This window comes from Carettochelys insculpta, chromosome 22 (assembly GCF_033958435.1).
Source record: "Carettochelys insculpta isolate YL-2023 chromosome 22, ASM3395843v1, whole genome shotgun sequence".
NCBI lineage: Eukaryota > Metazoa > Chordata > Testudines > Carettochelyidae > Carettochelys > Carettochelys insculpta.
In genome coordinates, this window is record NC_134158.1 from 21,079,568 (window position 1) to 21,104,932 (window position 25,365).

The window sequence follows — 25,365 nt, forward strand, 5'->3', positions numbered from 1 at the left end:
CTAGGTCTTTCTCTCTGGCCACATTCCTAACCTTCTCTTCAAGCACTGCTCTGCATGCATTCCCTATTTCTTCCTTGCCCTGTCTCTTCTTTCCTTAAACTGTGTCTTACACTTGAGTTTCATCTTCATATTTGTGATCGCTAAACTGCGGTCCGAGTCTGTATCTGCTTCTTGGAAAGTTCAGCACCGTTGTACTGATGTTACCCATGTTCTTGGACTTCCTGTCAATTGATTGCCATGTCCACTTCCTACAGTTCTTTTGTTGGAATCTCCTGTTGCAGATCACCATCTCGTGCTCTGAAGCAAACTCTAGTAGTTTCTTGCCCTGTTCATTTCTTTCTTCATATCCAAACCTTCCCATGACTCTCTCCCACCCTTTGTTATCTGTTCCTACCTTTGCATTCCAATATCCTCTGATTATCAACACAGCTCTTTTCAGTATCTCCTCCAGTGTCTTTGTCAAGTCTTTATGGAATAGCTCAGTCTCTTCCTCTGTACTATCAAAACAAAAAGCAGTCAAGTAGCACTTCAAAGACGAGCAAAATAGTTTATTAGGTGAGCTTTCGTGGGACAGACCCACTTCTAGAAGTGTCGTCTAGAAGTGGGTCTGTCCCACGAAAGCTCACCTAATAAACTATTTTGCTCGTCTTTGAAGTGCTACTTGACTGCTTTTTGTTTAGATAGTGTATAGACTAGCATGGCTCCCTCTCTGTTACTATTCCTCTGTACTGTCTGACGTGGGTGCAAACACCTGAATGACTGAGATGTTGAACAGTTTTGCTTCGAACCTTGCTACCATCATTCTTGCACTCACTGGCCGTTTCTACACAGCCACTTTCTTCGAAATTGGCATGGTGATACATGGCCCGAAATATGCTAATGAGGCATGGATGCAAATTCCCCGTGCCTCATTAGCATAACGTCACGTGATTTGGAGTCTGGAAGACTGTTTTTCTGGACTCCAAAACACCATTTAGAAGCACGGCCCCGGGGGAGCTTCCGGAAGGAAGTCCTTCTTCTGGAGGCCCCTTCCCGAAAATTTTTGGGAAGAAGGGGCCTCCAGAAGAAGGACTTCCTTCCAGAAGCGCCGCCCCCTCCCCAGGGTCCATGCCTCTAAACGGCATTTTGGAGTCCGGAAGAACGGTCTTCCGGAATCCAAATCATGTGACATTATGCTATTGAGGCGCAGGGAATTTGCATCCATGCCTTATTAGCATATTTCAGGCTGTGTATTACCATGCAACTTTCGAAGAAAGTGGCCTGTGTAGAAACGGCCACTGGTTTGTATCCTGCCAATGCTCCTCTAGCTCTTTTGCTAAGAAGGAATCTGACCCCTGCCTCAGACTTCGTTTAGTTCCCTAACCAAATGACTTTGCAACAACACTTCTCTCCCAGTGCTGTCCAGCACATCTCCACCAGTCCAAGTATGTTGCATCGGTATCTCTATCTCCTTTCAAAGCAGCTCTAATTTTCCAGTTGCCTGCAGTGTTTGGATATTCCATGTTCCAACTGATAGTATATATGTTTAATTGTAATTTTCTTTCGGTAGACAATTTATCAACCCAACCCTGATCGCTCCATTGGTGTTGCAGACCTTGTTTATCTGGGCAACTGTCTGAGCCAGCATCTTTTATCATTTAGTCCTGCTGGCATCAGATTTCATTCGTGGTGGTGTTTTACGGTCAGCACGTTTTAACTCATCAGACCAACCCCTCCTCCTTTATCCAGGCTTGGGGCTGGCATGGAACCCCTAAAGGCTTCATGGCAGAGTTTTATAAAGTGTACCCCTTTTTAAAACAAAAAAAAAATTCAAAGTACCTGCAGACTTTTGTCTTCTGTACCCATAAGGGTACGCTTACCACTGGTTGAGAAATGTGGTTCTAAGGTAATCTGACAGTTTGAAATAAGTGCCATTCAACCTTTCCAGATTACTGTACCCTTTTCAGGAGTCAGGTTTGTTTTGCATACCCCCAAGTTACATCTCACTTTAAAAACTCCTCAAAAATGAGCAAAAATATCACAGAAGATGAGTACTGAAAACGTGCTGGCTTTCTACCATCTTATCAAATAAATGAATTGGAATAGAAATATTGTACTTATATTTCAGTGTAAGGCATATGAAGCAGTAGAAACAAGTCATTGTCTGAATGAATTTTTAGATTGTATTGACTTTAACAGTGGCTTGGTTCTTTTTTTTTTTTTTTTTTTTTTTTTTTTTTAAAGTAGCCTGTTATAAAACTAGGCAATTATCTAGATGAGTCAATGTACCCCAGAAAGGGTACACATACCCCTGGTTGAGAAACACTGGTCTATACTGCCTAGTTTTGTTGGCAGAACTTATGTCAACACCCAAACTTCACAAAACAAAAATCTCCAGAGAGCTCTGTTGACAGCTCACACCCCCACTGGGGGCTCCATCATTAATAGTCTGAACAATGCATTGTGGGCATGTACCCCACAGTGCAGTGTTGTAGGAAGGCAGAGCTGATCCCTGCGCATCCTGGGTTGTTCTCACACAACCTCCTCAGCTCCTGGGAGTGACATCATGACTAGGTGAGCTTGGTGAGCTCACTCTGCTGAAGCATGTCAAAGCAGGACAGCAGCCTGTCCCCCTCCAACAGCTGCAGATGTCTGTCTACCACTTTGTTCCCAGTGCAGAGCAGATCAGGAGAACTCCAATGAGTTGCTATTTGTTTGTTACCCAAACAGAGTAGCTCTGCTGTCTGGGCAAATACCTGCAGGGCAGCAGAGATCAAAACACTGAGCAGAGCAATCAGGGAAGGCATCGTGGGATACTGGTGGAAGCCAGTTTTGTCAGCTACACAAACAGCAGTGTTTGTCTCCTTTGTGGACACTAAAGGGAGGGGAAAAGGAAAAATATCTCTTTCATGGAATGGAAGTTTTTTGTCACTGAAACTGGGTGTTTTTCCTCACAAAAGATGCATAGAAGTGTATACTCAGTGCTTAGTTGACAAAAGGCAGTGTTTTGTCAACAAAACTTGGTTTTAGCAACAAGTCTTGTCATTAACAGCTGTGCGGTACAGACCATACAGTCAACTACACTACGGCGGAAGGTTGAATTAAGTTACACAATTCTAGGTATGTTAATTACATAGCTAGAGTCGAAGTACCATAGTTTGGATTTCCATGCTATCTCCAGTAAGGGAGGTTGACAGGAGCTTGCACTCCTGTTAACTTCCCTTACCTGTGACAAGGGGCAAGAATACCACAGTCAGCAGGGGTGTTCTGTAAATTTGATTTAGCATGCCCCTCCAGCACGCTAAATTGAACACCAGAAGATCGACCGTGGCAGGGATGATCTTTCCTCTAATGAAGACAAACCCTTAGGCTAGGTCTCAGGGTCGAGCTTCTCAGGGCTTTGTTTCACACATGTACGAAATGGCGCTTTCTGGGGTCAAATTCAATCCCGGAACTCCTTGTGAGCAGCGAGGATTAAGGAAGGTCACCAGGAGAAACGCTCCTGTTGACCTTCTTCTATATAAACAGTCGTTGAGGACAATGACTGCTAAGTCAATTTTTGCAATTGGTGTGGCTAAAATTACATATTGGTGGTCAACTTCTATGTCTAGTATAGAAATAGATGGAGGCTATGTTTAAAAATTAGATCAACCTAGCTCTGTCCACGTGGCACTTTTGACTTTAAACCTTTTGTCACTCATAGGTGTGGGGAAAATACCCCCGTTAACAAAAGATTTAAAAACAAAAGCACCAAGGTGGACAGAGCTTTGTACACAGGAGATGCTATCCTGGCAACAAAGCTACTGTCCCTCTTTGGTTGTACTTCCTATTTTGTCATGAAAACACTCCTGGGACGTATGCAGCTATGTTGACAGATGTCTCTCTCTCCCTCTGTGTAGACACAGCCAGGCTGACAGAAAAGTGCACAATTCATCTGTGAACCCCACATAAGGAGAAAAAGACCTCATCTACAGCTACACGAGAAGCATCTGTTGACAGAAACATCTGTCGGAACAGATTTTCCGACAAAATGTCTGTCGACGGAGTACAGCTGTACACTAAAGCAGATTGAAAGAACAATCTGCTTTGTCAACAGAGCGGCTGGACTGCCCAGCGGCACTCTGAACAACACAGCCAACCAGAAGCACAGCAGACAGGGCTGCCCAGTGTCCTGGAAGCCCTGTCTGTTGACAGAAGGCCCTCAGAGTATCCACTCAGCTTTTTGTTGACAGAATCTGTCGACAAAGGTGCTTTTCCTCATCTGGGAAAGGCAGAAGGTAGTCGATGGAAGTGCCGAGTTGTGTCGACAGACTGTCAACAAAATGTATTTTGCGTGTGGACGTGAGGTGAAGTAGTGGCCTTGTAAATCCAGGGTTGTGAGTTCAGCCCTGGAGAGGGCCTTTCAAGATTCTGGGGCAGGTTTAAAAACAAACAAACAAAAAAACTGCCAGGTTTGGTGATGGATGCTGTTGTGAATGCAGGGGACTGGACTTGATGACCTCTGGAGGTCCCTTCCAGCTCTGTGAGATACGTATAAAACTCCAGTTTTGTCGGGGGGGGGGGGGGAGGGGAACTCACTAGTGTAGCTGTAGCCCTTATGTCACTGTAGGTTGCATCCACGTTAAGCCACTATGCCAGTATAGACTAGTATGAACATAGCCTAAGATACATACTTTTGATCTCTAGGTTTGGAGGATTATGGAGGGAAGAATATTTCCAGGTGCTCCCTTAAAACCTGAACACATTATCTTTAATTATTTGGTGTATTAAACAATGTTCCACTTTAACATAAAGTTCAATGTTAAGTTTGTATGTTGTGCATGATTATTTGCCTGGAAGTTTTATTGGTTTGCTTTTACCTGATGTGGGAAGTGTTACTTCTGAATTGCTGGAACAGCTTCAAGAATCTAATAATTGGGAATTATAAATAATCTTTTACATAGTTCTGATTACACTAGACATCAATATTTCCTCCCTTTTTTGGACAGGTTATGCTTGAGAAAGTGTTGGGAATAACTACCCAAACTAGTAGTGGTTTATCCTGCGATCCAAATACCGGGCAGATAGCATATGCTGCAGGGTAAGTATGCTACATAACTAAATGTGAAAAATGTAAGTCTGTTCTGTGTCTATCTGCATGATGATAGAAACCACTGCAAGGTATAGAGTAAAAGAAAATTAATATGGGGCCTGATTGTTTTGTCAACTGTATGTATGTAATAATTTTATTTTACTATAACCTTGTGGCCCCATTTTACAGCCCTTTGTCACTTGAGAGTAGACTTGTCACAAGCAGAGGCTAATGATGCAGCTTGCATAAGTAACGATTACTTGTGAGCAAAGATTGGATCCCGTCCCCGATACGATCAGCTACCACTGTAAGCATGTTCAGAGTATCTACATGCATGTGTTAGCATCAAAGTTCCAACTGACTGTGAACTCTCATCTCAGGGGCGCAAAAAAGGGGGGACCCTCGGAGGCATGAAATTTCATAAGGGGAGAGCATAGCATGATCAGTTGCAGGGTCTCGGCCTCATACATCTCATTAAAAATGTTGAAATGTGGTACTGGTTTTATGTCTGTGTACTCGCATTTATATATCGATCTAATAAAGTTTTTACATTCTACAGACTTATTTTCTGAGATGTGCCAAAAGGACTTTTTTTAATATGGACATAACCAAAGTTTGTCGGGTTGGATTACATTAGATGGGTTTGGGGGCCTTGCTAATTAAAGGGGTGAAAAGTGGGGCCCGACATAAAAAGTCACTCCTGCCTTATCTGACCATAATTGTCAAGCAACTAAGGGCTGGAAATGGAAAGGTCTTGAACAACGACCACATCTTCTAGGCTGGCTAAAGAGTGCTTTAAGTTCACCTTTTCATTCATAGTCTGAGTGGTGGCTGTGTTAGTCTGTAGCTTCACAAAAAAAAACAATCAGTCCTCTAAGCTCATTACCTAATAAATAAAATTGTTAGTCTTAAAAGGCTTTTTTTTTTTTTTCCCCTCATTCCTAGACATCCACAAGTCTGATAACACTGTGCATTAGATTGGTCAGTTTCATGATACCGGAGTAGCTTAAATTATAATTTTTTTTTTTTTTTTTTTTTTTTTTTTTCCCCCTCTCTGTATCGACCCTGCCATTTCCAGGCATAGATTCCAGAATCTGGATGCTGCTGCATCTATTGGCCCAAAGCGGTTGCAATAATACAGAACAAATACATTCTAAAAATATGACATTTAACCTGGGGTGCCAAGTAGATAGAACATGGGACTGGAATCTGGAAATGTTGTTCCTATTCCTGACAATGCAGCTGTCCTGCTGGATGATCCTGGGCCAGTTGTGTCATAGCTCTGTGCGTCAGTTACCCATTCTCAAAAATGTCGATAATGAGACAGTTCCCATCTCCTTTGTCGAACACATGGAGCTCAACTGATAACAAAAGTTAGGGTGGGGGTGGGGAGTTGTTGTTGTTACAGGTTGCATCTCTCAAAGCTGGTACTCTCTTGTCTAGACCATGGATGTTCCAGGACAAGAAAGTACTGGGTTGAGGTTACTGACCTCTCAGCGTCAGGAAGCAAGCCCAGCTGGGGCTGGAGTGGTAGCTAGCAGCCCGACTGGGGCCAGTGCCAGAGTCCCCACCTGTTCTGTGGCAGTGCGGGGGCTGGGAGCTAGAGCCCCTGCCTCTCCTGCAGCAGTACAGGGTCCTGGAGCTGGAGCCCCTGCCTTCCCATGGCAGTATGGGGGCTAGGAGCTGGAAGCGGAGCATCCCACCTAGGCAGCAGGGGCTGGGGGCCAAAAGCTGGAGCTCCCGCCTGCCCACAGCAAAGTGAGGCAGATGAGAGCCCCCCTGGCAGCCTGAGCTGGGGTTGGAGTCCTGGGGAGGGAGGCTGGGGTTGCAGCAGCCTTGGGAGCAGAGCTGTCTGGGAATAGAATCTGTAGTCCATCAAATTCTCTTGTTCGGGACTACCAGGTCCCAACCATGCTAAACCAGGCAGGTGCAACCTGTACTTTTTTAATTAAAAATAGGATACGTTTTTTCTCTGCAACACTGTCCCTTTTGTGGGAAATCTTCCAAACTCTGCAGATTGCTATCCTACTCTTAACACCCCACGAACCAAGTGAAATGCTTATTAATGTAAATGTCTTGTTCATTTTTTTCAGGTGTGTGGTTGTAATTTTAAATCCCAAAAAGAATAAACAAAGACACATCTTTAATACGTCCAGGTATTGTAAATGCTTAATTTACTCACCACCTTAATGGCACTTGGGTATCCTTGTTCCAAGCTTGCTTTTTGGGATTTGGGCTGCTGGGAAAGTAAAGCACTCTGAACCGAGCAAAGTGTAACTGCTCACACTATGTGTGTGGCTGCTGTCCGCCTGGCGAGGTGAGATTGGAAACATGGTATTATAGTAGTGCTTGGTTGCTCCTAATTATGGAGCAGAGCCCTTGTGCCAGGTACTTTACAAACACACACACCCAAAAAAAAACCAAACCAGTCTGTGCCCCAAAGACCTGACAGTTTAAATGGATAGTTTATTGTAGACTGAGTGTTTGGATAGCACTGTTCCGGGTAACTTCAAGACTTTTTTGTTTTTTGTTTTTTTTTCCTTAACATAGTATTTGGTGTGGTGAGTGCTGTCTGACTTTTCTTTGAGGAGAAATGAAAGCCTTATCTTTCTTTCAGGAAAACACTGAGTGCTCTGTCTTTTTCCCCTGATGGAAAATTTATTGTTACTGGTGAGGTGAGTGCTGCTGAAGTGTACTGTAGTGTGCATCCTTGGAATGGAACGCTGGTGTGCCTAGAACAGCGGTGTCAATAGGAATTCAAGGATCGCCACACTTGTGGCTGTCATCTTTACATATTCACCACATCCCTGACCCCCCTGCTCTAAATAAACGCCCTCTTCCCTCCCCCAGAGTCAGGCACCCCCAGCCTCCTTGCTCTAATTCAATGTCATCAACTCACCAGTGGGGCACATGCACAGAATGGGTGGGCAGCACTTCCTGCATGCAGCTGTCTGGAGGAGCCACATTTAAAGGCTCCAGGAGCTGCATGCAGCTTGAGAGCTGTATTCACCGCAACATGGCGTCCTATTGGCCACGTGGTGAGAGGCAAGCATATTGGACACCCTGGCCTAGAAAAACTGCCGTAGTAAGACTAGGCACAGGCTCACTGATAAAGGTGGGGTAAGCAAAGGGGGCAGTTGTCCCAGGGCCCCACAATTCACAAGGGCCTATGGCTCCTGGCTACTGCAAAGCTTTCAGAGTGCTGCTGGCAGAGGTAGGGAAGGTAGGGAACCACACGCTGGGTGGTATTGAGGCCTGGCAGCCCCCAGCTCTGCCCTTGTGCCCTGCCCCTTCTGGGACTAGGGAGCTGGGCTCCCCAGGCCTTGCCCAGGGGTTCAGCAAATCTATTGGCTCCCCGACTAGGAGGAATGCTCAGCTAGTGCAGGTTATTTAGCTAGCTTTCCAGCCTCAGTAGATTGGCTGAATTCTTGCCAGTTAATCAGGTGGTGCTATTTTGGAATTTAAACTGTAAAGAGGAGCGTTTTAACTCCAGACTGAACATCGAGTCGCCTGCAGTAGCATACTAGACTAGATGGACTGCTGGTTTGATCTGGGATGGCAATTCTTATCTTTTGTGTCTAATTCAAATGACAGCATGTATTCAAATGACTCTTGCAGAATGGGCACAGACCAGCCGTACGAGTGTGGGACATTGAGGAGAAGGCGCAAGTATCTGAGCTGCATGGCCACAAACATGGAGTGGCTTGTGTGGCCTTTTCTCCCAACATGAAGTATATTGTATCAGTGGGCTATCAGCATGACATGGTTGTCAACGTATGGGACTGGAAGGTAAGGAACTGCAGGTGCCAGGGACAAATATCCTGTCACTTCTCACTGCAAAGCAAAGAGTGTACTTATGCATTTACAATAAAATATCTGTGAAAGCTACATGAGAATGACTGCAATCAAAATTCCCCTCCTTTGTTCAAACCAAGCCGCAGATCTCACTTGGGGGAAGGCATCAGACACCCCTCCAGAGACCAGGGAGCTTTTGACAATCCTGCACCCTGCAGTCAGAAAATTTCTGTTTCACAAAAATGCCTTGTCCGAATTGTCAGAAAAATCGGTCTTTCTTGGCAGATGAACTTCCTGTCCATGTTCATATGAATTGTTAAGTTATGATGATGAGGATGAAGTGGAGATGAGGCAGTGTCAAAATTGGCCTTGTAGTGGAAATGGAAATTCATTCTTCACTTTCGTATTCTTGTGCCCTGTATTCGTCATGTGTAAATTATTGGCTGTGTTCTTTTTTTGCCTTGTTACAGAAACATACTCTAGTAGCCTCAAACAAAGTCTCCTGTAAGGTTATGGCAATATCCTTTTCTGAGGACAGCTACTTTGTTACTGTTGGCCACCGCCATGTTAAATTCTGGTTCTTGGATGTATCAAGGGAAGTTAAGGTAAACCTTTCTCCTTTGCTGTACCGGTTGGATGAGGAAGTAAATGGGGTTTGAAAAAGGTGCTCAGGATATGCAGACGGCTGACTGGATGTGTGGCCCATATCTGTCATGACACCAGACTGAGCTGGTCTTTTAAAGTGGAGTCAAAGAGCAGTGAGAGAGCTTTTTTTTTTCGTGCCCTACACCAGGGCTGAGGGTAGATGCCAGGTCTTACTGGTGTTCTCTATGCCAAGCTCTGCATCCTTAGTGGGGGTGGGAGTGGCTACTGGCCCCTGGAAAGGCAGAATACTTCCCCCCCACCCCCAAGTCTTTGATGGCCAGAGACTGGGAGCCCCAGGGGTAGAAGTTAGAAGCCCTGGAGCTTCAGTGGGGATTTGGAGGACCTGGGTTCCCAGTTACTGCTCTGGTGACTGAGAGCCATGGGCCCTTTTAAATTGCTGGCAGGACTATCCTTGGTGGTGTGGGGCCCAGGACAATCTGCCGCCAGACCTTCCTCTTTCTGCCCCCATCCCACCCCTTCCTCAAGCCACCTGCTATGAGTAAGGAGGCCCAGGGGACTACCAGAAGGGCTGGCACCATCAGCAGGTCCCAGCTTACCTCTGCACTCACTGGCAGAGCTGTCCTGTCCATAAGATGAAGTGGGGTGGCTGCCTCAGGTCTTGTGCTTCGCAGCCATTCTAGGGACAGAAGGACGGGAGGAGTACCTGGTGCAGGGCGTGGTGGTGGGAGCAGCAGGGGGTCACCTCCCATCAGCTCATCCCTTCACCCTGCCACGCAAACACTCACCAGGCAGGTGGCGTGAGCAACGGCTTGCTAGGCTCCTCCATGCCCTCCCGGCACACTGCAACCTGCCTCTCTGCAGCAGCAGGAAGCAGCCTCCCCTTGTGCCATAGGCTGCTGCTCCCACCACTTATGTGTTGAGTGGGGGTGGGGAAAGGTGGGGGGAAACACTGCTGACGCTGCCCTGTCCTGCCCCAGGTAATCCCCAGTACGGTTGGTTGGGGAGGAGGTGAGGGGTCAGGGTGGGGATAAAGTGGGGAGAGGTTCGGGCCTGCAGCACTGTGGTGGGGGGGGGTTTGCCCTGGGCCACAGCCCCATCCCCATCCCCAATGGCCCTTCACACTGACAGTGGGAAGTGGAGCATCCTGGCCCAAGCCTGCTCCACGCTCCCAGCCATGTTGCTCCACTTCCTGTCACTAGTGAGTATAGGGGCAGGCTCAACCTCTCCTGTAGCACCAGGTCTCTTGTTAGCCCCCTAGGATACTCTGTGCCCCATGGGGGCCCTGCAAACCATGGGGCCTAGGGTGATTGAATGAATTGGAGCTTTGAAAGGGGGCTTTAACCTTGCTGCCCTGAGTGGTACTGACGGGTGGAACAAAAAGTCAGCTGAGTATGGGCTGGTCGAGCGGATGGTTCTTACCGAAGTGCCATACTGGCCCTCGCTAGCCTGCTTTCGCCTCTGCCCTGCACTTGAGCACTTTGTCATGCTCTTCCTGCCCGGCTTTAGGAATGACCTACAGCCAGGATGGACTTTGAATCTCTCTTTCTGGAAGTAGTCTTAAAAATTTGCAGTCTCAAATCCCATTCCCATCAGAGCACAAGGATGAAGGGGCAACAAATTTCTAATTCATATTTAAAACCTATTTGCCGGCATTTTTCAGTTCTTTGACAGAGCTGAATTGTTGGATTCTGGAAAACATGAATTGGTATGTGTGACAATCCTGTTTCCCATTTACAAAAAGGAGGAATTTACTTGTTTCGTAGGGTTATTGTGAGGCTTACTTTAGAGCCTCAATATAAAGTGTCAGAACGACAAATCTGTGTTTTTTATAATGCAGACTATTTGTTAAATTACAGATTAAAGAGACTGTCCCATTAGTTGGTCGCTCTGGACTTCTGGGAGAACTTCACAATAACATCTTTTGCGGTGTAGCATGCGGGCAAGGGAAAATGCTGGGCAACACTTTCTGTGTGTCTTACTCTGGGCTTCTCTGTCAGTTTAATGAGAAGAGAATGCTGGAAAAGTGGATTGATCTGAAGGTAAAACACCTTATCTAATTATTGTAGAACCATTCTATTATTTCAGAAACCTCTGCTCCCATTATATGTTGCTGTAATTGTTTTCTAGAAATCTTTCTTTTCTAAAAAGTATAATAATTGAATGCATGTGGACTCCTTCCTTCAGGTATCGCTAGCAAATTGCATCTGTGTTAGTGAAGAGTTTATTTTTTGTGGCTGTGCAAATGGAACCGTGAGGATCTTCTATTCCCACAACATGCACTATCTCACTGACCTACCAAAACCTCACTACTTGGGTGTTGATGTAGCCAAAGAGCTTGAACCAAGGTACGAAGGTCTGGCATGAAATGCAGTGCATCACTGCCGCTATTATGTTTTGACTTGGCTTGAAGGAAAAAGTAGCTTCTCTTTGTAGATCTTAAATAGTCTGTACAGCTTCTAAATATAGTGGCTAATATCAAATGCTGGATTATCAGAAGTGCCCATTGACAGTGGAAACTGAGCACTTCTGCAAAAACCACAAGAAGTCCTGTGGCACCTTATAGACTAACAGATATTTTGGAGCATAAGCTTTCGGGGGGCAAAGACCCGTCATTGACATAGCATCTGACGAAGCGGGTCTTTGCCCCCCAAAAGCTTATGCTCCAAAATATCTGTTAGTCTATAAGGTGCCACAGGACTTCTTGTGGTTTTTGTGGATACAGACTAATATGTCAACCCCTCTGATACTTCAGCATTTCTGAAAATTTGATCCTGAAAGCTTGTGTTTTCTCTTGCATAAGAAAATTGACGTGAAATTGGTCATTTTTCAGAGGTCTGTTACCCATTAAATGAGTTGCTGAAGGAGCTTGAAGAAACAAAAGCCTGATACTTTACATATAACGGTATAAGGATTTAAGACAGATCAGGCTTGACAACTTTTTTGTCTGTTTTAATAAAAATACTTATCCCATATATCAGGCTTCTTATCTGAAACTCTCAAAGCACGTTACAGATGTGGTAACTTCTCATTAACTTGATTTGTCTTTCAATGTAACTAACTGGCATGAATGTTTTCCAGCAGCTAGGGGGCTTTTCAAAACTGTGCGTTATCAAAACAATCTGTTTGGGGTGTAGCCACAGAATTGTATAGCTATGAAAAAGCTCTTTATGGAAAAAGGGTAAAATTCCAAGAATGATGATGATATCCACTGTCAGGTTTGAATTACTTGATCCTAGTGCTGACATTTATGAGACTAAGTTCATGCTCAGAAAATCTGTGGTTTTTATTATGTTTGATAGACTGGAAAATTAGTGAATTTCAGATGTTGAAAAGAATTCTTGTGTATAGCATGCTTTTTATGTTGCCTTTAAACACAACTATAAATAATTCCTTTTTCTCTGTCTTTCTTAAGACGACCAGATTCCGTCTACCCAGACACTATTGCCTTAGCCTTCGACCCATGTAATTGTTGGCTCTCTTGTGTGTACAAAGACCACAGTATATACATCTGGGATGTTAAAGACACCAAGAGAGTTCACAAAGTGTGGTCAGACCTCTTCCATAGTTCCTTTGTATGGAACGTTGAGGTAAGATGGAGTTCATTTTGCTAGAGATAGTTACAAATATCAAAGATACACTCTGTTCTGTCCTCATACTGCGCAGCACAAAGCTTCTGACTTTGGACTTAAAGTCCAGGAGCTACTTACAGGTTGAACCTCTCTAGTGCAGCACCCTTGGGACCTCACTGGTGCTGAGCGAGGGACTTTGCCAGACCACAGGAAGTCAATATTGTCTAGCAGCATTACCAACACTCCCACTTCTTACTGGACTCTTAGAAGGGGTAAATTACATCTAAATAACTGCACAGAAAATGAGAGCCAGGACTTGTGACTGTAAACAAATTTTATGGGACCACAGGAAACTTGGCCAAGCCCACGATAGACAGTCATCCGGCTAACTAAAATCATGCCAAATTACAGATGATGCCAGACAAGAGTGTGCTGGATTACGGAGGTTCAGCATGTAGTGTTTAGCTCTCATGGTGAGGTGCTTTCCTTAGGGCTATTTTCGAAAGTCATCAGAGCAATTTTTAATGACTTTTAAAGGGATCTTGGAGACAGAATCACCATGAAACAGAGCTTCTGAAGGTGATGGTGGTGAATAAAATGTGACATAAGCTTCTTTGTTAGCTTCACCCACTTAGAAAGATGATTTTTTGCCATCATATTATTTCTATTTTGGCACAGTAACTGGTTAGTAAGAAACGTTTTCCTGTAGTCAGATCATACTATCAACCTTCTTTATAGTACAGGAGCCTGAGGTAGAGCAAAAGGTGGTAAAAAGCAGAGTTTGATATTTAGGGTGGATGCGGATGTTCAATAGAAAATATATGTAGGCAGCCTCTAGTAGCTCTGCCTTAATAGCCCCCACAACTGTGATCAAAGCTTGACTATCTTTCTTGTGTAGCTGATGTGGTCAAAAAGGAGCTGCAAGTGATTGCTGTTCAATTCAATTGTAGTGGTCCAGGAACATTCCACAAAAATACACCTGTACTTCATGTTTATTTCCAAGCTTTGTGCTGACAGTGTTCAGCCTTGAGATATCTAGTGATGGAATTGGTAGATTCTTAAGTGCCTAGGTTTGCTTTATATTTATTTTAAAGTAAATTATTTTGGAGGGGAAAGAAAACCTATCTGTTGGCTGTTATCAACTCTGTCGTGGGTCCTTGCTTCCTCTAACAGAGGAACTGATACATAGTCCACTAGGGTTCATGATAAGGAATCTAAGTAGCTCCTTGGAAGGACAGTGGTGAGAGACAGTGAGATGGTTAGTCACACAGTGATTCTCGTCTATTACAGTTATAAGTGTATCACTGTTCCACTGTGCTTCCCTGACTGTTCTACCCAAGAAGCTGTTCTTGGTAGAGACTCTCTCTTATATCAGTTATAGTATGTCCAGGACCATGGAGATTGGGACTTCTAGGTACAAAAAATGGATGCTAATAGAATCCCTTTGGCTGAAATTAAGGTATTAAAAAATCCTACACCTAATTTGACAAAGATTTCCAGTTCCCCTTTTTCTGTTCGTCATTTTCACCTAAGGCATTTTCTGGGGAGAAAAATCTCTCCAATTTTAAAAGGAGAATTGGAGAGGGGTTGTGTAGAACAAACTTCTCTTGCTACTTAGGCTCCTGGACAGCCACTTGTTTTTTGAATATGAAATAATTTGTACCTCTCCTCTCTCCATTGCCCCTGCCTTCCTTTTATGTTACTGAAATATGTAGGTGTACCCTGAGTTTGAGGATCACAGATCTTGTTTACCTCCAGGATCTTTTCTGACCTGTTCATCAGATAACACCATACGATTCTGGAATGTGGAAAGTGGCACTGGAGCAATGTTTCACAAAAATATTTACAGTAATGTAAGCATCATGATGTCTCTTGTTTTCTTGTTAACAGGTGCGCACAAACAGCTTTAGAATAAGGAGGGACAGGTGAAAAGTCTGGCAGATCAGCCATTAAGTTTGCTATGGGAAGGGAAAATTATAGTGGTGGAAATTATATAAAATCTCTCTTATATTGAGGCATTGAAAGACTGCACAGCTGACGAATTTAGTGATGCTGTCTGGAAATGGATTGTGGCCAGGGAAGTGGGATGTATTCGTTCAGTACCTCATTTAGCAGTCGCCTATCTTTTTTTCATATGTGTACTATTTTTTTGAACTCAAAACAAGTTACTTCTAACTTTAATTTGATTTAAGTTATTAGGTAGCTAGCTTTTGTTTTAAACATGTTCAGAAGATTTACAATGACCTGAAGAGCCTGGAGCTTGTTCCTTCTGCCAAGATCAGTTCCTATCCATGTTTATCAGTACAGATAAGCCAATGATATTTTGTACGGAGCCGACCTTTTGAAAATGAAAGATGGGGATTTAGTGGCTAAAGAACAAGATGGGTAAACTGTGTTCCCCTTTCTGTACTGCATTTTCTTCAGCTATGAAACTGTGATATTTATCACCCTTGCAAGGGTGTTCCATGATGTTCAATCTGTCTCTGACCAGTGCTTTGGAGATAGTGTTGCCTAGAGGATAGAGCACTGAACTGCAATCATCCTGAATTCTTTTTCTGCCTCTGCCGCTGGGTGACTGTTCCTTTGCCACCCTCTCCCCATCTGTAAAAGGGGTCGAATGATCCCACCTTCCTTTGTAAAGCACGTTGAGATTTACTGATGGAAGTGCTATGGCCTGTCCCTTTAACGGCTGGGACTAGTTTGTTCTGTTCAGATTATAACTAGGGATGATGATTTGAGTTCTTGGGGCAGAAAGAATTATAAAAATTAGGGTGGGATTTCAAAAACACTTGATGTGAGTTAGATGCATAGGTTCTACTGAAAGGCACTGGGGCTTGTGATCCTTGCTCAAACATTTTTGAAAATACCATCCTTACGGTACTAGTAAACTACTGAAGTCAAAGCTACTGCACTCCCAGGGACCGTGGTGAGCATTTTATTGTTCGTTGTTGTGGTATATACCAAAATTGCTCTCTTTTTGCCCCTCGCAATATAAAGAACTTGCTGAAGGTGGTGTATGTGGACAATAATAATCAGCATTTGCAAGATTCAGCCACTGTGCCTGACAGAAATGAAAACGCAGGCTATCTGGATGTGAAAGCAGGTGTGCGTGTGATGCAGGTTAGCCCTGACGGCCAGCATTTAGCCTCTGGTGACCGAGGAGGCAACTTGAGGCAAGTATATCTGCCATCTGTCATCTCCACTCTATTTCACTGAAAGTTGCAGAAATGGTCCTGGAAATGCTCACCAAGTAGCTACAGGTTCTGTATATGTCAGGATATATCTATGCTGCAAATCAAGGTGTAACTGTGTAGCTAACCTTAATCAAACTGGCACTTGGGAGCCACATTTGCAGCCACCATTAACCAGAAGAACGGCATGACCACTGCTCACTCCTCCCCAAACACACTCACTTATTAGTCATATAACTATGCATAAACCAGATAGTCTAAAATTTTCAATACAATGAAAACTAAGTTTAGTTAACATCCTTTTTTTGCCTCTTTTAAGTTTTCTTTCAATCCTGACGTTAGAGGATGAGGGTCCCACTCTAATCGCATCCCTTCACTAATACCTGCATTTGGTTGTGATTTTTCCATAATTTTTTTTTTCTGTATTTATTTACAAAGCTAATCACTAGGGCAGGGGTGGCCAACCCATGGCTTTTGAGCCTCATGCAGCTCTTTGAGTGAAGAAATGTGGCTCCTGCTCCAAGTCACATGACAAGAGCACTTACCACCACTCTGCACATGTGCGCTCCGCTTGGCAGGAGAAGCATGTGGTGGTGCCAGCGGTTGCTGTACCAGTGAGTCGCCAGCATTGGATTAGGTCTGGGGGGTTGGGGGGTGGGGGAGGAAGAGGGTTAGAGCAGAAGCACTGGGGGTGCCTGGTTCTGGAGGAGGGTAGGGGGATTGAGTTAGAGCAGGGGGCTGGGGATGCCTGGCTCTGTGGGAAGGCATTAAACCATGTATGATATTCTTATAGATTTATATATAGATGTAGATATATAAAATAAATATATAAGATGTGGCTCTTTGACTCTGGTTGGTTGGCCACCCCTGCATTAGGGTAATCTTATTCCTTAAATGTTAGTGGCTTTGTATTATTGCTATTATCTGACTGTCCACTGGGTAATAAGACATTATTGGGTAATCATGCCCTCATCCAGCCAGGCACTTACACGTATGTTCCATTCAACACACATGCATTTGTGTCTGATACATTGGCTGTAAGGCCAGTAGGGACGATAAGCTCTGATAGACTTCCTGTATAAATTGGGCCATAAAAAATTTCACTCAGTTATGCCTGTACCAAGCTCAATAATTGGTGTGTTGACTAAAGCACCTCTTCTGGAGAGGTATCCAGTCTTGATTTGAAAGATTCCCTATCTTGTGGTGTCACCATTCCTTGGAGAGAGTTTGTACCAATTGTTAATCACCCTCATTGTTTAATAATCTGTGCCTTATTTCTCATTGGAATTGAAGCCAGACAAATTCCATCCATCCCTCTTGTTCTGCCTTTCTTTGCTAAGTCAAAGAGCCTTTTAGTACAGAGTATTTTTGTCCATTGTGAAGGTACTTATACACTGCATTCAAGTCACCTGTCAGTTGTCTTTTAGATTGAGCTCCTTGAATCTCTCACTGTTAGGAATTCTCCCACTTTTCAACTCATTTTTGAGGCTTCGGTGGGTTTAGTCATGCATATGTTCATGTTATGCTTTCCTGAATCTTTGTTTTTTTGTTAAGATGGTAAAATCTTAAGAGCTCATCTTCTGTTCCGTTTATGTGGTGCTTAACATACCTGGTCCCATTCCTGATTGGCATTAAACTACTACCATAATAAATTTGATTTGATCAGGTACTTTGCTGACCTGGCATCCCACCACTAAAACTGCTAGTTTTTCACTGGTGCATTTTCGTCATAGGATACATGAGTTACAGTTCATGCATGAAGTGATTAAGGTAGAAGCTCATGATTCAGAAGTTCTCTGCTTGGAGTATTCCAAACCAGAAACTGGTAAGCATTTAAACACAAACCATAAAATCTGTTTGAGAAAATGACAAAAACACAACAGAATTCATGGAAGATACTGAAAAGATATTAAAGAATTATTTGTGTTTTCTTTGGCTTCAGTCTGCATTAAACTATGTGCATCTTCAGTTTAGCAAAAATATTCTTCTCAAACTCCCTTCAGTTGTTTAGCTCTGTTAAATATTTTTCTCTGGCCTTTTAGTATATCGGAAAAAAGTGTGTGGTTTCTTGTAAAATAAGCTTATGAGTGAACGCGTGATCATTTGTGTAAAAACCTTCTATATTTACATGGTGACTCTTCAGAATATAACATGTCAAACAAATGGTGCTTATTTTTAAAGGAAATGAAAAGCTCCATGCCTTTACAAATGTGCCTTTAATGTCTCTAGGGATGGCACTGCTGGCTTCAGCAAGCAGAGACCGACTGATTCATGTGTTAAATGTAGATAGAAGTTATAAATTGGAGCAAACTCTGGATGATCATTCATCTGCCATAACAGCTGTCAAATTTGCAGGTAAGTTTTCAGACTTTGTATTTAAGTTGTTGCTCCTGTTACATTTTCATTGATATGTGTCTGTGCTGTGAGGAGAGAACTTAAACTATTATAACTGAATTCTTTATTTTAAAAGGATAGGTTATTGCATACCTTAGCAATAGAACTGAGTAAATAACCTTTTTTCTTCCCAACTTGCTAGAAGCTCTGCGAAATTGTAAGGGGTCTGGATGAGAAATCCAAAACCAAAAATTTGGTCTCTCAAAAATTTAAAGAAATAGTAAGAGATTTCCACACCCCCACCCTCCTCCACTTCTAAATCCACAAAAGTGGCTGGAGGAGGAGGTGGTGTGAAGTCAGTTTCCTTATAATTAAGCTTTGTAGAGTCTGATTTTTGTTTTTGTAATTTTGATGGTTTATTTTTAAGTCTCTTCCCACTGTCCGCTCCCTCCTCCCCTCTGCAAGGTATCCTGTCTTCCAAGGGACAACAGCCTCAGGGATTTAGTGGGGGGGTGGCCTGGCCCAGGGCAGCAGCAGCAGTTGGGCTCCCTTTGCACCTCCTGTGGTAGTGGGAGATGTGGGGAAGCGAAGCGAGTGTGCTCGCTGAGTGCGTTCTGATTGCTTGTGGCTCCTAGTGCTGCAGGGAGTGCAGGGGAGCCCAACTGCTGCTGCCTAGTGCCAGGCCTCCTCCAGTAATTCTCTGTTTGTCAGTAGAGTTCTGGAACCAAATCCTCATCTGAAGCAAATCAGTGTAGCTTCATTGACTCTTATACAGCCTGGCAGACTTATATCAGCTGAGGATCTGGCCTTTAGGTCTTAAGCAATTAGTTTTTAAGTGGAAGCTACTTAGTGTAGTATTGGCTTTTTCTTTTATAATTGCCATGAATCCCTATTAGGTTTTGGTGCCAACCTGAATGTCTGACTTCAATTTCCCTATCTTCTTTTCCTTCAGGTAATGGAGAAGTTCAAATGATAAGCTGTGGGGCTGACAAAAGTATTTATTTTCGCAGTGCACAAAAGGTAAGCAGTATAGCATCCCTCTGTAGATGATGGCAGCTATTCACAAGCAAAATACTATCTTCTCTGTGGTATGTTCTCTGACAAAATTGAAGTTACACTGTATAATTTAAAGTTATCCCTAAAGAGTCAACTTTGAATAACCTCTAGAGTCTGAGATGATGTAACTTTCAGCCTTTGCAGGCACTGTAAAGTTACAGGATTTCTCTAGAAGGGTTTTATTGTCATTGTCTGACATGAGGTTGCACATTCTAGATGGGATTTTTAAATCTTCTCCATAAACATAGACGGAGAAATTCTTGACAGAAGTCAGGGTTGTATCACAAGAAGCAGCGTATTCCAATTTTATTTTCCAATCTGCGTGTCTTTATGCAGGTTGCAGATGGGATTAATTTCATTAGAACTCACCATGTTGCTGAAAAAACCACCTTGTATGACATGGATGTTGATATCACGCAGCAATATGTAGCGGTTGCCTGCCAAGATAGAAATGTCAGGTGAATTGGTTTTATTTATTTATTTTATGTTGGCTAGACTAAAACATGTTGGCTACGTCTACATTACAGAGATCTTTCGAAAGAAACCATTCCGGAAGACTTCTTCCAAAGGAACTTCTTTCAAAAGTGTGTGTCCACACATGAAGAAGTCGATCAAAAGACTGATCTGCTCTTTAGAAAGAGACCATCCACACAGCCCCCGCTCTTTCAAAAGAATAGGCCAGGGGTTGAAAAAATCAGGTGCCATGAAGACTGCTCTTTCGAAAGAAGAGCCCTATGGAGCATCTACATGCATTTTCTTTTGAAAGAAGGCATTCCTCCTGAAACAGGAGTGAAGAGCACTTTCAAAAGGAGTGCTGCATTCTTTCGATTCACTGTCAAAAGAACACTTTTTGTGTGTAGATGTGCCAAGGGATCTTTCAAAAGAGTGCCCTTCTTTCAAAAGAACTTGCTAGTGTAGATGCAGCTGTGGTCTCTAATAAAGACTTCAGCAACATCTTTGAATAACAGGAATACACCTCAAGGGTTGTCCAGTAACTCTGGTGTCATCTATAAAGGTCCTAATAATAGCTGTGCTATTTTTTTTTTTATAATGAAATTTTAATTCTTTATTCAGTAATCTCTCAGATGAAGAGTTCTGAGGTGTGGGGGGTTTTGTTTTGTTTTGTTTTTTTTAAATATCTTGTAATGCTTCGACCCTAAAGTTTGCAGCAGTTTAAGGTGGTTAACCTAAACCATTTGTAAATGTCCAGTTTTCCCAAGAATTAATCTTCAGATTATGTTTTTAGGGGACCAGTCTCCTGTCCATGCCCCATTGCAAGCTTTCCACAACATTAGAGTACTCTCTTTGCCCCACGCTTTTTCCAAAGGCCTTACTGTAGCCAGGTAGCATAACAAAGTTTATCTGTTGTCCTCCATATATGGAATAAGCGTTCATTATAGAAACTGTGTATATATCGTACTCTCTTTGAGACAGGTTGTATCTGTCTGAGTGTTTAGAAATTGCTTAGCACAGTTTTTTGCCCTTTTGAAATCTAGGTGGTAATGAAGAAGAATTATAAGTAAAACATGATACAACTTGCAACAAAAACTGCAAACAGATTGAGAGAATAAATGCAATTTAAAACATCTGGAATACATAAACTAAAACTGCCATTTACAGATAATTCTGTGTTATTTTGGAGTAGTTTCTTGGTGTATAGGACTAGAACTCACATCTAACCAGATTTTCTGCAAACAGTCAAGTCAGTCTTTTAAATAATACGGTTTGTAAATAACCCAACAGATTTTCCCTTCTCAGAAGGTCCAACTACACTAGAGAAGTGGGAACAAACTTCCGTAAGGTTGCCAAAAGGTGACATCTGTAAGGACCCACACGTGGCTAAGTGCATACGAGTTCAAGCAGAATTATTGTCTAGAGATTTATGGCCTCACTTCCCCCCACCCCCGCACCCAGCCTCCCACCGTGAAGTGCAGATGTTTGGGATATCAGAGACTAGGGGCTAGTCTACATTAGAATGATGAGGAGCTCTCTCCTGTCAGCATAATAAATCCACTTCCACAAGAGGTGATACCTGTGTTGGTGGGAGAAGACCTCATGCCAACGTAGGCTATGCACACTGTCACTTAAGTCAGAGTAACTTTTATCACTTGAGGGGTGTGGCTTATTCACACCCTTGTGCTACACATATTGTACTGACATAAATGGTGTGTGTAGAAGCCCGGGGCAAATTGCAGAAGTGTGTTTTAGTTTAGCTGCTTTGTGATTTTATAATAAGCAGATATTTTATTAAGGCCTTTCTTGACCTGAAAACTAAATGGTAAAGTGGCCCTGTTCCATTTGTTATGGGTGCATGGAAGGCAGGTCTTAACTCAGTCAAGTCACTTGTCTACTGCACATAGTTAAAATAAGGAATCACCTTCTTGCAGAGTATACAACACTGTCAGCGGGAAACAAAAGTGGTGCTACAAGGGATCACAAGGTGATGATGGGTCATTATTAAAGGTAAGCCAGTAGCTGCTGCAGCTTTTAAAATGCTCTGTTGAAACTTGTGCTAGGGGTTCACTTATATGAAATTTAAAGCATAATGTTTTATTTGTGGCAAGTCTGTGTGCCTCAATTCTAAAGATGCAGAATCTGATGTAGACAGATTACAATGATATTGCTTCCAGATTTACAATCAGATGAAACCTATCGTAGTGTTTTGCAAGGTATTATGGGAAATTTCCCAAAGCATCAAGACCACATGAACGATCCTTTAAAGAATCATGTAATCATTATGGAAATTCTCACTTGGAAAGTCCCATCAACTTTGACAACCAGTCAGAATGCTATGTGATCTCACTTTTGAGTCTGCTCTGTTTGTACTAGAGTTGATTCCCTGGTCATTAGAGCCACAACATAGGTAAGAGAGCATCTTTTACTGGGCCAACTTCTGTTGGTGAGACAGACAAGCTCTCCAGCTATACAAAGCTCTTTTTCAGGTTGCGGTTCTTGAAAGCTTGTCTCTTTCGCCAAAAGAAGTTGGTCAAGAAAATATATTTTCAGCCATCTGCTCGCTAAGGTTGCTCTGTGGAAGATGCACACATCATTATGTGGGCATGGCCCCTGCAGTAGGTCTCATGATCTTTCCCTCCCTATGATTAGCAAGGCAGAGGTCATAATACTCTCCTGGTTTGGATGAAACCATTTCTTCTTTCTTTTCCTTGTCCTGTCAACTGGAGTCAGTTTCTCTTATTCTTCAGTCTCTCAAGTGTTCTTGTCAAGTACACCTTCCAGGATGACACCAACTTTCTTCTTGTACTCCTTCAGCACTTCCCCCGCCACTGTCAGGTTTCTCTCATTGTCATCCCAAGACTGCAAGCTCTTGTACTCTGTGGCCAGCATATCCCATATTTCATTGTCTCACGTAGCCCTGCTATCTCACTCAGTACTCCCTCTGCTTTCTGATGATGAAGCTACCTGCATCATAATTCATAGACTACACAGTGAAAGGGTATCACCTCTCATCTTACTTAGCGTTCATGTGAGGCTTCTAATTTTGGAAATGCAATGTGGTTGTTCTTCTCTCCTTCTCGTTGGCCAGTGTTGTTGGCACACGTCATGCAGCCCCCAGCATCCTAACATTTCCATTAAGTCTCGACACTGAACTGAGATATTTAAATTGTTGCACAGACTTTAATTCTGTAACATCTATTTTTACTGACATCTCTATTCTCTGAATAAAAGATTTCACATGTTCTGACTTTTGTCAGCAGATTAAGGCATTTGCTGTCAATGCAGCCTTCCATAGTTCTAGGTCTTCTTCCAGTTTATATTTCTTTTCCTGGCACAACATAACATCCAGTGAAAAGCTTTTTCTGTGAAGCCTTTTTTTTAATCTTTTGCACCAAGGAGCCCATTACAAACAGAAATAGGAATGGGCTGTAGGTCCTTGATGTAGACCTACTCTCACAGTCAGTTACTGCAGTTGCTTCTCACTATTGTGCTGCCCTTCTACATGTCTGTGACAGGTTCAGGCTGGGTGTCCACCTGATTGCATGTTCTGACACCACCCTAACAGTTCTATAGGAACTCTGTCATCAGCCTCCTGCAAATCCACAAACAGGAAGCGCACGTTCCCTGCATTTCACCTTATACTTCTGCAGCATTAAAGCTGCAAATTCTGCAACCATTATTGACCACACCTAGGGGCTTACTCAATATTCCAGCTCCTCCCAAAGCTGAATGTGGGCTATCAAGAGCTGCACTGACAAGTTTTTAGAAGTGCCAGTTGCCGTTGTTTCTCTGTTCTGTTTTTGGGTCTGTGTGGCATACTGTGCAGCATGTCTGATCCGTTTCCCCTGTAGGAAATATCTTGCTCCCGCTCCCACCTTGAGTGTTCTACTTATCCATTTAGTTGTCAGATTGTCTCAAAGTCCAGCCATTTGGTAGGTTTGCTGGAGCAGCTCATCTACTTTTATTCAGAAATCTGAATCTGCTCCATCTGTTCCTTCAAACCTTTTGGAGTATTAATCCCTCCAAGGCAACATTTCTTCTCCTTGTGTGGGTTTTTTTTTTAACCAGTTCAGCAGTTTCTAATTCTCCCACAGTGGTAAATAGGTATAACTCCATAATGTATGGTTGAAATTGCCTGGACATTGCAATTACAGGTGCTCTTTAGGTTCTGGAAGGAGGATATGCATTTTCTCACAATGAAAAAATTTATGTGAGCATATGGAAATGTCTTATTTCTGCAGGTACAGCTGGATCCCTCGGGAACTTTTCTAGCAACCAGTTGCTCTGATAAGAGTATTTCAATCATTGACTTCCATTCCGGCGAGTGTGTTGCAAAAATGTTTGGTCATTCAGGTGTGCTTTTCCATTTTATCTTTAAATTAGCTTATTTCAAGAACACTTAATCTAGAATCAATCACTTCCATTAGCCATTTCAGTTGTGAAATTGAAAACTACCAAACTATTAAAGGTTTCCCTGAAGCATTATCCTAGCTAACAATTCCTCAGATGATACTTTATCACAAATATGTGTTCTAAACCGTGAAGCACAGTTAGCAGCAAAAGTAAAAAAGGACATTTTTTAAAATTAATTTAATGAAAGTATCTTAACCAGCTCTATTTAGTTACATAGTTCATTTAATCCCACATTATATTTTAAAACATTTTTACAAATCCAAGCACAGCACACACATTGAAAAATGTTTTTTCCAAATCTTTTAGAAATATTATAATACACTTACTGTAGATGAGAGCATTCAGTAAGATATCAAAACCTGCATTCTGACTTACTGCGTTCATATAAAATTCCTAGTATCCAGAAATCTAATACTCTAGGAAACTAAACATTTTATCAGGAATTTACCATTAGTAGCTTATGACTTAACTAGGACTATTTAAATGATAGAAGAGGAATATGATTAAACAAATTCAAATCAGGCTAGACCTCTAGTTATATCAACTGTGGCTTCAGTCATTTCGTAGCAAACAAAGAATATGCTTTTTGTTCTGAAAATCATCTCCAATAGTACAAATAATTACTACACATATTCATTGTCTTCTGAAGCGGAGACCAATAATAGTTAATTTTTGTGTTTATAGAAATAGTAACTGGGATGAAGTTTACCTATGATTGCAAGCACTTAATCACAGTCTCAGGAGACAGGTATGCGTGTACCACAAAATAGCATTATGCCAAACCTGCTTTGAAAAGGAAGGTACCAAAGTAGGGTACCTATGAATATTTTAACATGTTTACTCAGTGAGATATCATTCATGAGGGAGGAGGATAGGAGGGAAGGGAATAGGCGCT

At 42.7% G+C, this 25,365-nt stretch overlaps 1 protein-coding gene across 2 annotated transcripts in view; it reads left to right on the forward strand.

Moving 5' to 3' along the window:
* The window catches only part of WDR62 (WD repeat domain 62), a 55,380-nt gene that overhangs the window by 4,643 nt on the left and 25,372 nt on the right, over positions 1-25,365 (forward strand). For both annotated transcript variants that reach the window (XM_075016642.1, XM_075016641.1), the window contains exons 2-18: positions 4,968-5,059; positions 7,144-7,206; positions 7,668-7,725; positions 8,669-8,839; positions 9,316-9,450; positions 11,308-11,490; positions 11,636-11,796; positions 12,864-13,038; positions 14,736-14,873; positions 16,018-16,193; positions 17,945-18,036; positions 18,441-18,566; positions 19,498-19,565; positions 19,938-20,059; positions 21,989-22,064; positions 24,299-24,410; positions 25,155-25,218. In XM_075016642.1, coding sequence (XP_074872743.1) covers positions 4,968-5,059; positions 7,144-7,206; positions 7,668-7,725; positions 8,669-8,839; positions 9,316-9,450; positions 11,308-11,490; positions 11,636-11,796; positions 12,864-13,038; positions 14,736-14,873; positions 16,018-16,193; positions 17,945-18,036; positions 18,441-18,566; positions 19,498-19,565; positions 19,938-20,059; positions 21,989-22,064; positions 24,299-24,410; positions 25,155-25,218 — 2,012 coding nt within the window. The remainder of the gene's footprint in view (positions 1-4,967; positions 5,060-7,143; positions 7,207-7,667; positions 7,726-8,668; positions 8,840-9,315; positions 9,451-11,307; positions 11,491-11,635; positions 11,797-12,863; positions 13,039-14,735; positions 14,874-16,017; positions 16,194-17,944; positions 18,037-18,440; positions 18,567-19,497; positions 19,566-19,937; positions 20,060-21,988; positions 22,065-24,298; positions 24,411-25,154; positions 25,219-25,365) is intronic.